A 12250-nucleotide genomic window follows, 5' to 3' on the forward strand; every position below is an offset into this window, starting at 1 on the left:
CTCTCCCTTTCCTGTTTTGGTTCCCTGTTCCTTTACTGGGTTTTCTGGGATCATCTCCAAAACACCCCCTTATAATCAAATCCTCATCTCAGAATCTATTCTGTGGGAGACTCAAACCATGACAGTCATGGAGTGTATGCTTTATCCACTCTTTTATCTCCATACCTAATAAGCGCAACAAAAATATTTGTTGAATGAATAAAATAAGCACAGCATCCCAGAGAGCCACTACTAGCTAAGTGAACTTGTTGACATCTTTTTTACTCTGTGGTTTACTAGCCCATGAAGAGTTTGCTTGGATCTGTGGCCTACAGTGCCGCTGCAATTCACCTGTGTTGGACCAGTGTCTCATCTAAAGATGTTCAGGGAATCTAGATGGAGCCCTTGGAGAAAATCAATGTGTACTAGTGCCAAATGAGGTAAAACCAGAGAGCGGACTTAAGTGATATGGAGGAAAAAGAGAACTCCCCCGGGGAAGGAAGAAAGAAGAAGAAACAGTGGCATTAAGGTGAGATGAAGTTGCCAAGAGTTACTGCAAGCTGCTTGGTACCTACCATCCTCTAAATATGTATGTGAGTGTGTTTAAGGGAAGGGCTGTGAGGGCAGGAGGAAGGGAAAGATCCAATTTCTAATGGCAACTGCTTCTACCTGCTTTTGCTCTTGCAGTATTGGCAGAATTTATCTTAGAAACGTGGTCTCAGTCTGGTAAAATGTTAGAAAGATTAAACAGAACACTATTCTGCATCAAAAATAGGATCATAATAGAACTGGGAAGAGTCCAGAAAAAGAATGGTCACTGAGGGGTTTTTTGAGAGAATAGAGGCTGACCATTGTGCAGCAGGGAAGTTCCATAGGGGGCAGAAAGTCAGAGCACAGATTTTCTTGGGAATTGCCGAAATTTGGGGCAGGGCCACTCAATTTCCCAAACTTAAATTCTGAAGGACAGTACTATCTTGCCTGACATCTAGGTAAAGTCTAGAATGACCAAATTAGAGAGTTGGAAGGACTTCAATTCACTTTTCATCTTTCTCTGGGCCTTGTGAAGATTGTATCTATGGCCCAAGTGTAATTGCAAGCCTTAGCTGAATGTCTATTCCTTCCTTCCTTCAGATGCTATTTTCCTCATAGATCTCTCTGAACCATTTTTATTAGCAGCCTATTCCTGTTAGGGAAACTTAGTGTTTGATCCTCAATTTATAAGTACAAAGAAGAAAAGGCAAAAATATTGACCACAGTGATTTAAAGTTCAGCTGAGTTTTTCTTAGAAATCTTTCCAAGTCTTACTATTGTCCTTTCATCCTAAAGTGGAGCAATTTAAATAACATCTTTGCCAGACCTTCATGGTTAAGAGTTAGGATATGAAAAGTTTTTGGTTAGCAGAATGGCCAATCGCGTATTTCTTTCACTTCATGTCGACACATTAATCAGTGTGGTAGTTAATGTATCACACGTGGTGGAGCTGATTAAAGTTCTTCAGCACTCTTCTTTTGATAAAGGTATTTGCCGGTGAGGAATAGCACCTTACATCACCTTCCATGTGAGGCAGTCTGTCTCTATCTGTGTGAGGACTGACACAGGGTGGGGCGCATCATCCAGGAGTTTGCAGTCTGAGACTTAAAACAGTGACAGACTCACTAAGGTCGGCAACAGTGACAAATAATTACGAAACCCTAATCATGTGCCACACACTGTGTTTCGTGCAGGAGTTTTGTTTTGTTTTGTTTTTCTTTAAAAACATGTTCTTTCATTTTAGGAATTCAGTCTTGAAGGGATACCAGACATGCATATTAATAATTTCAATACAGAGTGGTAAATGTTTGATGGTGGTATATATACTTTTTTGTTATGGAGTCAGGAAACAGATGGTAATTATGAGTCTTTCAGGGAGCAGTTGGGGAAAGCTTCACTGAGGAGGTGGCATGTTAGCTGGAACTTAAAGCATGAGTAGGAGTTCATTAGGCTAAAGAAAAGGAAGGGTATTATAGGCATGAGAGAAAATAATTTGTGCAAAGTCACAAAAGCATGAATATGGATGACATATTTTGGCAGTGGTGGGTTGTATGACCAGAATAGATAGCAGATTACTGTTTCTGGATCATTGGATTGGCTCTCTCTGAGCTTCTTAGTAGGTAGGGCAAAAAAGGAAATAATCAAATCATTCCTATTAAATCTGACTTTCATGGAGGTATTATAATAAAAATTCATTTCTTTACTCCTTCAATTACTCAACAAATTTTAATTGCTTGCCTAGTATGTACCAAGCATTTGGCTGGACACTGATGGTATTGCACAAAATAGAGACGGACTGAATCCTTAACCTCATGAAACATTAGCAGCTGTGTTCTCTATTGACTTCATTCAGTTTAGCTCATCTCACTGATTCCTTTCAATGGAGTCAAATGCTGAGGTAAGATTAAGACAATCTGGAAATGTGTGGTGATTTTAATGTATTACCTAGATGGGATGTGATAGCTCATTTTATGTGTCAACTTGACTGGGCCATGGGGTGCCCAGATATTTGGTTAAACATTATTCTGGATGTAGTTGTGAGGGCATTTCTTGGTGCAGTTAACATCTGAATAGGTAGATGCAGTAAATTGCAGATTGCCCTACCTAACATGGGCCTCAGCTAATCAGGTGGAGGCCTGGAGAGAACGGAAGGCTAAGTAAGGGAGAATTCTCTCTGCTTGACTGTGCTTGAGCTGGGGCATTGGTTTTCCTGCCTTTGGACTTAGACTAGAACTTTCACCATTGGGTCTTGTGGGTCTCTGGCTTGTTGACTATACATTGGGACTTCTCAGCCTCCATAACCACATGAGCCAAGTCCTAATATTAAATCAGATGTAGACAGGGATGCCTGGGTGGCTCAGTCAGTTTCAATGTCCAACTCTTGATTTCAGTTCAGGTTGTGATCTCAGGGTTGTAGGATTGAGTCCTGCAGTCAAGCTGTGTCCTGGGGTATGGAGCCTGCTTGGGATTCTTTCTCTCTCTCCTTCTGCTCCTCCTCCTCCCTCTCTTTTGCTCTCTCTCTCTCCCTCTCTCTCTTAAAAAAAATCAGAAATAGATATAACTCTCCTATTGGTTATATTTCTCTGGAGAACCCAGACTAAATACAGTGGAATAAATGACAAAACAATGTCTAACATCAGAATAGCTCTGCCTGAGTTTGCTTTTTCACCACTCAAAATATTGCAATTTATTAATATTAAATATTAATATTAAATATTGCTTGCAACTTAAATGAAATGTCTAGCAAGTGAAAATAGCCTCTAATTTGGGAGGGAGAACACTAAAGAGCTTCTCTTTTGATAGATCAAATGATCATTCTAATGAGCGAAAAGAAAAATGTATTGCTGCCTATACACACCTAAAAGAAATCAAACCAAACCAAACCACAAAAAAATTGACAAAATTTTTGAACAAGTTGATGCATGTAATGAGGAAGACATGATGTTGAGTTTCTCCAATATTTTATGACTCTCATTTTAAGAAATAGGAGTGATCTTAACAGTTAATTGGCTCTGTAAGAAAGAATGGCTTAAGATCAACTACCTCCCAAAAATGTTAATAATAGAAGATCTCAGAATTTTATACAAGATTCCAATTCATTTAGTGTTCTAGAGGCATATTTTGCAAGTACTTTATCTTAAGGGATTAACTACTAAGTCAAACTGCTTAAACTGAGAAATTTCTATGAGTGCTTTATCGAGATTTTAATGGCTTGGTGGGTGTTTGGTGACACTAACCTTAAAAATTTTCTAGGCTAAATTTATCTCAGTAATACCATGGTGTAGGAACTTTGGAGTTCTGGTTGTCATTTTACCTGTGCATGGGAAAGACCCAGAACTGTCTTATGAGGGAGGGAAGTTTTGGTCTTGTCTAGAATGCTTGTGTTCTCCTCCCCTCATTTCCAGGTATATAAGTAAAAAGCCTTTTTATTAGGATACTTATTAGTTAGGGTCTTCATTTTTCATTAAGACATGGCATTTCTCTCCCCAGCTGGGCTGATGATGAAAGCATATGGGTCTGCCTTTAATTGGCAACACAGAATATTTGCACTCTAGGCCTATGTCAGCAAATGCAGGGCTTCTTGGTCAATACTAATCAAAAGCTGAGTTATGAGATATAATTTTTATTTATGGAGCATTGACTAAAAGTTATGCAGCATATTCATTCCTCTGGATACTCTAAAATCAATCCTTGACTTAAGGCAGGCTGTCAGAACCTAGCCCCTCATAGAACTGCAGTAATGAACTGGGCTTTGGCATTCATCACGCCCCTCCAGTGAAGCAAGTGCTAAGAACCTCAGAGGCAAATTCACGAGCCGCCCAAAGCAAACTTAAAGAACTATATAATGTTTATTTTGTATACAATTTTCCCTACAGAGTCATCTGATTTAAAAAACAAATTATTGAGGTGAAAAGATAAGATAAAATTTTAAAGTGAACGATTCAGTAATCGTGAGTTAGGAAATTCACAATGTTGTGCAAATACCACCTCTATCTAGTTCCAAAATTGCTTTATTACTTCAAGAGTCATCTGACTTTTTTTGCTTTCTCTTTTCTTCTATTTTTTTTCAATTCTTTAAAATCTTATTGCATTTCCTGCATGTCTGTAAATCATCATAAATCTTTTTTTGAATGAGGTAGGATTTTAGTAAAAAAAAAATATAAAAAAACCTAACAATAAGCTCCAGTGCAGGAGCCTGAAGAGGAGGAATCAGAAAATAATGAGAAGAATCAAGAAGTTATTTTGTGGAAACCAAACGAAGAAGGAGTTTCAAGAAGGGAGTGGTCGACAGGAGCCCTTGCCAGGAAGATCAAGTAAAATAAAGATGGAAATGAGGCTGCTAAATGGATTAATTAGGAAGCCATCTGTGATTTTTGTGAAAATTGTGTCCCTGTAATGTATGGTTAGAGGTGAAACCTTGGTGAAACTTAAAAAAAATTCACAGTGTAATGAAATAGAGAAAAGAAGCTGTGGTTTGAAGGCAAAGCAAGTTTAAGGGAATATATTTTTTTAATGATGGGGTAGTTAAGCCAAACATAACTTAGTGGGTGGAGGAAACTTGACAGATGGTCCTGGCTTTGCAATCAGCTATGGTGTGACCTTGAGCAAGACACTTCACATTTCTAGCCTTGATTTTCTTATCCATGAAGCGCAGTAGCTTAACAGATTATATCTAAGATTCCTTCCAGCTTTAGTGTTCTAAAGTATAATCTTGAGTGGAAGGAATGTATAAATATAATGAGAACAGTAAAGCAATTTTGAAAATACAGTAACACACTCATCATAGATATAGTATCATTTTTATTAATCTACCTGAAATGCTGATCTTTAATAAAGTTTTATGATATAATGAAAGAAAGGAATCCAGTGAGCATTTACTATCAATAGTTTTACCAAAAAGGTTTGCTTTGTTTTATACAGCCAACTTAATTTTTTTTATTTAAAAAAAATTTTTAAATGATTTATTTATTTATTTTAGTGAGCGTGACAGAGAGAAAGAGAGAGAGAAAATGTATGGAGAGGGGCAGAGAGAGAGGGAAAGAAATCCTCAAGCAGACTCCCCCACTGAGTGTGGAGCCCAGAGTGGGGCTCCATCCCAGGACCCTGAGATCATGAGTTGAGCCAAAATGAAGTCAGACTCTTAACTGACTGAGCCACACAGGCACCCCTACAACCAACTTTTAAATAATTTGAAAGTCAAAATAGTGGTTGATGTGGATTGTAGTGGATTATAAATGGCCACAAAGTTTTTGATACTTCTCCTATCTAGAGATAAGGTCTATGTTCCCTCTTCCTGAATTGAGATGAGCTCTATGGTTGTCTAGCCATTAGAATGTGAGGAAGTGACACTGTTTCTGAGCTGCTAAGAGATTGACAGCTTCCACCTTCTGGCTCTTGCAATACTGACTCTTTAAACCTATTGCTGCCATGTTTTAAGGATGCCCAAGTAGCCCTGTTAAAGAGACCTATATAGAAAAGAAATGAGTTCCCCCCATCTTCACTAGCCAACAGCTGTGGTTCAGCACTGAATTGCCAGCCATGTGAGTAAACCATTTGGAGAAAAGATTTCAACACCTGTTGGCTTGAGATATTCTAGGTGACATAATATGGGGCAGAGCAAGGCTGTCCTCACTGATCCCTTCCCAAATTTCAGGCTTATGGGCAAAATAAATGATTGCTGTTTTAAGCCACAAACTTTGGGAATGGTTTCTAGTGCAGAAATAGGTAACTGTATCATGCAGTTAAAATTTATTCACTGGCAATCATGTAAGCCAAACATAATCTTTATAGGTGGTTCTGCTTTCATGCCATATATATATTTGAGAAAAAACTTGTATTCCATAAAATTGCATTCTACTTGCACACAGGATTTATGAGGAAAGTAGGACTAAAGTAGACCACTCAAAACCTGTAGAATTTTTAAAGAGAGCCCTACCTAAAACAGTAACAATCTTATTAAAAACATCAACCATACCTAGTAATTTCTTTGACAACAGCTATAGAAATATTTTTCTAGATATGTGTCCTCTGGCAAGGGAAACAAAACCAAAATTAAACTATTGGGAGTATACCAAAATAAAAAGCTTTTGCACAAAGAAGAAAAGCATCAACAAAACAAAAAGGCAGCCTACTGAATGGGAGAAGATATTTGCAAATACTGTATCTGATAGGGGGTTAATATCCAACATACATAAAGAACTTACACAACTCAACCCCCCGAAACCCCAAATAATCCAATTAAAAAATGGGGAGGACCTGAATAGATACTCTTCCAAAGAAGACATACAGGTGGCAAACAGATACATTAAAAGTTGCTCAACGTCACTAATGATGAAAGAAATGCAAATTAAAACCACCATGAGATATCACTTGACTGCCAATCAGAATGGCTAAAATAAAAAACACAAGAAATAACAAGTGTTGGAGAAGATGTGGAGAAAAAAGGAACCCTTGTGCACTGTTCGTGGGTATGTAAACTGATGCAGCCACTGTAGAAAACACTAGTTTCCTCAAAAAATTAAAAATAGAATTACCATATGATTCAATAATTCCATTACTGGGTATTTACCCAAAGAAAATGGAAACACTAATTTGAAAAGATACATGCAACCCCATGTTTATTGAAGCATTATTTACAATAGCCAAGATATGGAAGTAACTCAAGTGTCCACTGATAGATGAATGCATAAAGAAGATACGGTATACACACACACACACACACACACACACACACACACACACACACTGGAATATTATTTAGTCATAAAAAAGAATGAAACCTTGCCATTTGCAATAACATAGATGAACCTAGACTGTATAATGCTAAGTGAAATAAATCAGAGAAAGATAAATGCCATATGATTTAGCTCTTATGTGGAATTTAAGAAACAGCAAATGAACAAAGGAAAAAAAGAGACAAACAAAAAAGTAGGCTCTCAAACATAGAGGAAAAAACGTTAGTTACCAGATAGGAGATGCATGGGAAGATGGGTGAAATAGAAAATGGGGATTAAGAGTACATTTATCTTGATGAGCACTGAGAAATGTATAGAATTGTTGAATCATTATATTGTACACTTGGAACTGATGTAACACCGTATGCTAATTATACTTGAATTAAAAATATAAAATTTAAAAAGAATTAAAAAAATTAAAAGAAATCAGCTATAACAAATCTCCTGTGTCCTTTGCACTTAGAATCACAGTTCATCCTTATCAGCCTTATATTCTGGGGTTCATGTTTCCTTAAGGACATTTTTATGTACAGTTTCACCAGAGAGCTATATAAAGTGGAAAGCATAGGGGTTCTTGAAGCCACTAAATCAGCTCCTTCTTGCACTAAAAAAAGACTCTGCTGCAGAATTTTAATTTTTTTTCTTAAAGTCTTCATAAATTGCTAAAATTCCTTTTTAACTGTGATAAAGTTGAACCCTATTGCCTCAAGAATGAACAGTTCTGGAAATTCAAAAGTGAACCTAGAGGATTTGAATGTTTACTGACATCCTTACTTTTCAATTACACATGAACTAATCGGCACTAAGGAAACATATGTAGCAGAACAGATGGTATGAATGGTTAGGCCAGTACGTGGTGAACAGAATACATATATTGACTCTAAAGGCCCAATACTGTGTTGCCATAGTCCCTTATCCCTTATGACTTACCTTGTCCTGATGGACTCTCAGTTTCGAAGCCTTGTAGAGATGACTTTTCTGTGTGGGCAGCAGTTGGTACTGCTTTGGTTTCATCTTGTTTCACCAGTTCTATCAGGAAAAGGGTGTCAGTGCTCTCTGTGGGCCTAGGGCTGAGAGCCGAGGGAAGGACACTGAGGGTGTCCTCCTCTTCAGAAGAGGGTGATTCCATGGCTTGCTCTTCAGTTGGAAATGTTGGTGTGAGGAAACCTGAATTGAGAATGACTTTACCACCGCTAGTCTTTGAGGTAGTATCATAGATGGATTCCTCATAGGGGATGTAGTCAGCTAACATAGACTTTGTGGTAAAAAACTCACCAGGTATACTGTGTCCTGTTCTGTCCACTGTCTCAAGCCTGGATTGACCAAAAGGAAGTTCTGGACTCAAAGTAGCATCCTGAAGAATGAATTGAGAAAGACATGTTGAGAAGTGACATCTCCCTATATGTGAGAAGGGCTACACTCTGTATTTTTCTTTTTATTTAAATATAAGCAAATCATTTTGTAGTTGAATTGAATCTACTATGGATTCTTTTTTTTTTCTACTATGGATTCTGATATAGGTTCTGATATAGAAATTTGTCATGAAAGGAAAACATGCATGGATACAGTGGCAAAATATGATTAAATTGGCTTCTTGGCTAACTGAGTCTGCCTGGGTAGGGTTAACTAATAACTGAAATACTTTGAATTGTCTACCACATTTGAATTTATCGATTCCTTCATTTAAAGAAGGAATAGAGCTTAGTCAGCACATCCATTTGTGAATATCCCAGTGAACTTTTGGCATAAATTAAGTGGATATAGCTTTAAATGAAATACAAAAATTATTACAGAATTTATTATTTTATTTTGAAGACATTATACTTATCAAATCCTCATAAATAAATATAGGTAAGACCTTAAGACTTAAGAACAAGCTTATAAAGTATGCTTATGTTTATATTTATTTCCAAAAGTCAATATTAAATTATATATTCTGCTTTAAGTATTCTTTTCAGTTCATGAACATGTGTTTGTTTTGTCAAAACAGCAAATCCTGACACTAATTGAAACAAAGATCTAAAAACATTGAAGAAAACTTAGAATTTTAGGGTATTTGAAATGCAAGTTGTATCATATTTTATTAATACAGAAACTGGAAGTGGGCAACAAAGTACTGCCTGTAAGACAGAGAAAAATTATAATTAGCATTGCAAAGAAGATTTTGCTCTGTTCAGTCTTTAAACTGATTTTTTTTTTTTTGATGGAAGCTTTTGAGGTTTTGTTCCTATTTGAAGAACAAAAGAACAACAAACTCACTTACCTTTATGATATCAGCCAGAAGTGTAGGCAGCACTGAGTGGGAGTCAGGATCGGAGTCTGGCAATGACCCAAAATATTCTGCAGATGAAAAATCACAAGTTTTGAGTATCTCTTTTTTTTTTCTTTTTTTCTTTTGTGATTGGGCACTAAAACAGTCAGAATTGAAAAATGTGGCAATAATCAGTTTTTAAGGACTGGTATAGCAAATCATTAAGAAATCAGCATCACATAAACTAATGGTCATTGATGTGAATGATATACTGGAGGACAGATGCAAGGGGTACATCTTGTGTGTTTATGTGATAAGAACAGTTATTCAAGTGGATTTTTAGGGTACTTAGTTTTATTGTATAGATTTGGATCAGGCAGGCAAATTGATTGGCTAGGTCAGTGGGGATGAAGGTATAAGGAAGCTAACAAAAAGAAATGGCTAGAATAAACACTGGAACCAAGGACCATTCGCAGACTCCTACTTCCACCTTGAAGCCTGATTCTCAGAATATCCCAGAAGGTTGAACAGAGACAAACCAGAGTACCAGATGGGCTCTGAGTCTGAAACTCACCTTTTCTTGCCTAGGATATTCTCTTGCCCTGCATGTTGTCCCAAGAGACCTTTTGATGTTTTCCAGTGTTGAGTTTGACTATGTAAACCAGAGAAATAGTACTGGCAGAAAATGCCAGTTTCATGCCGTGTCATACTAAAACAAAAGAGCATTTCTAGTTTCTATCTATTGTGCCAAGAGTGCTGGGCATAACGAGGAGTTCTAGGCTCTTGGATCCCTCCAGGTACCCTCTGAAAATCCTGAGTGTGCCTGATGGTCTTGTTGAATTTTTTAGATCCACTCTCTTCTCATCTCCCTGCTAATCTCTGCCCTAGGAGGTTGACTTATATGGACTATATCAATGGCTTTTTGCTTTCTGGCCTTGGACAGGCTTAGATCATTAGGCAAACCCTTCATGCCTAGAGTTAGTAATGGGGCCTTGCTGCTTCTGGCACCAGGGAACTATCCTATTCTTCTGTGTATTAGGACAAACTTTGTAAATAGTCCCTTTATCAAACTCTCCTCATGCTATCCCAGTTTGAATGGCCATCTGTTTCCTTCTGGGACTCAACCAATTTACTAGGTGAGGGAATCTGTTTGGGTTGTGCCAATGGAAGAGACCTGTCCATGGGTGCTTCTTTCCACCTGGACTCCCCTGGATGACTATGGCTAACTACTGAACTGAAACTCTGGGCTTCTTCTAGACCTATTCTTGATGTGAAGTAGCACCAATGGCTCATCAATGAGACACAGGTTGGAGTGAGGGAAAAAAAATGATACCATTCATGATGTGTCTATCACAGAAATGACTGACTCTATAAGGCCCAAGTTGAAATGACAGTGACCATTAGACATTCTCACCTCCTAATATCACTGTCGGAATGAGAATAAAACCAGAACTATGAAATCACCAACTGACCATCAATGAACTGAATTGTTTCCACATCCAAGGATTTGTCTTCCTTTAGTGCTTGGCTGATCAGCTCTTTGAGGTCTAAAGCTGTGAGATAGATTTCTGGTTGTTTGTCCTCCTCCATCATTCCATGAGGAACTCCTTCACTTTCAATTTTGTTGGAATCAAAAGACAGGAGGTCACTTGCAGGGCTTTTTACTTCTGCACCGTCTCTCTTAAAGATGGCCATAAGTCGTGTCTCTGTGGAGCTTGAACTGTAGATGGCAGAGGACACATTCCACCCAAACCCATTGTTATATGCCTTGTAAAGAGAGTCATTATGTTGCTATAAAGATTCCAGACAGCTTCATCTTCTTTTCTGATGGGCTTTTAAAGAATATCCACTTCAAAACTAGTTTAAATGTTTATCAGAAATTTGAAATGTGGAAGAAGAACTGACATATATTTTAGTTGTTAGATAGAATGACAAGATGGGGGTTAAGTCCAGCTTGAAGACTGGCTACCAACTGAATGAAGTGACTGAATCAAGATTTTTACTTTATTCTTTATGAAAAAGTATTAATTGTCAAGAGTTGCTATTATTCACCAGTGTTTTGGGGGGCCTTATAAGTAAAGTCATGAAGTGCCAATCAGCAAGAAGGATGAATCGTCCTTTTCTTCTACAAATAGCCTTCTTTAGGGGGGTCTATGAAAGAGCAGCATAGGATACAGCAGGGAGACAGAAGTATGTACATATTGTAACCAAGTCAAAGCTTTATTTCTTAAGGTTATTTCTCTTCTACGTCTTTCAAGAAGTATTTTTTAATTAAAAAACAAAATTCTAAATCAAACATAATTTTTTCCCTCAAGCTGCTTTTAAGATAACATCTTAAAAGAAAGGTGTGAGAAAAGAGAAAGGGAAGTAGTATATAATTAACCATATTTATTATCATATTTATTGACTTGATGCCTTTTTGCATATAAAAATGAAATTGGATTCTCTATAACTCTTTCCTCTAGGATCAGGTTACCTTTTAGTTTATGCCATAAATCCACACAGAGGGATGCAAAAGTGTTTTAAAGCCTCCAGAACTGATCATGTGTACTCTTGGCAGTTCTTTGGGCCACACTATCAGTCAGAGTCTACAGTTCATTATTTCACTAGTCAATTAGAGAAGCCAAAGCTGGATTCTTATTACTGAGCTCTCCAAGGTATAGTGGGCTCTGTCCCAATTCAAACTGACCTTGGAACCAAGGAGCAAATTAGTTTCTCTTCTTTATTACAGACTTAGGTTGGCTGCTTGTACAAG

At 37.4% G+C, this 12250-nt stretch overlaps 1 protein-coding gene across 2 annotated transcripts in view; it reads right to left on the bottom strand.

Moving 5' to 3' along the window:
• The window catches only part of IMPG1 (interphotoreceptor matrix proteoglycan 1), a 124715-nt gene that overhangs the window by 58361 nt on the left and 54104 nt on the right, over window positions 1-12250 (bottom strand). For both annotated transcript variants that reach the window (XM_008684841.1, XM_008684840.1), the window contains 3 exons: window positions 10968-11215; window positions 9508-9584; window positions 8520-8598 (listed from right to left, as the gene is read on the bottom strand). In XM_008684841.1, the coding sequence (XP_008683063.1) occupies window positions 8520-8598; window positions 9508-9584; window positions 10968-11215 (404 nt within the window). The remainder of the gene's footprint in view (window positions 1-8519; window positions 8599-9507; window positions 9585-10967; window positions 11216-12250) is intronic.

Source organism: Ursus maritimus, unplaced genomic scaffold (genome assembly GCF_017311325.1).
Source record: "Ursus maritimus isolate PB19 unplaced genomic scaffold, ASM1731132v1 scaffold_29, whole genome shotgun sequence".
Taxonomy (NCBI): Eukaryota; Metazoa; Chordata; class Mammalia; order Carnivora; family Ursidae; genus Ursus; species Ursus maritimus.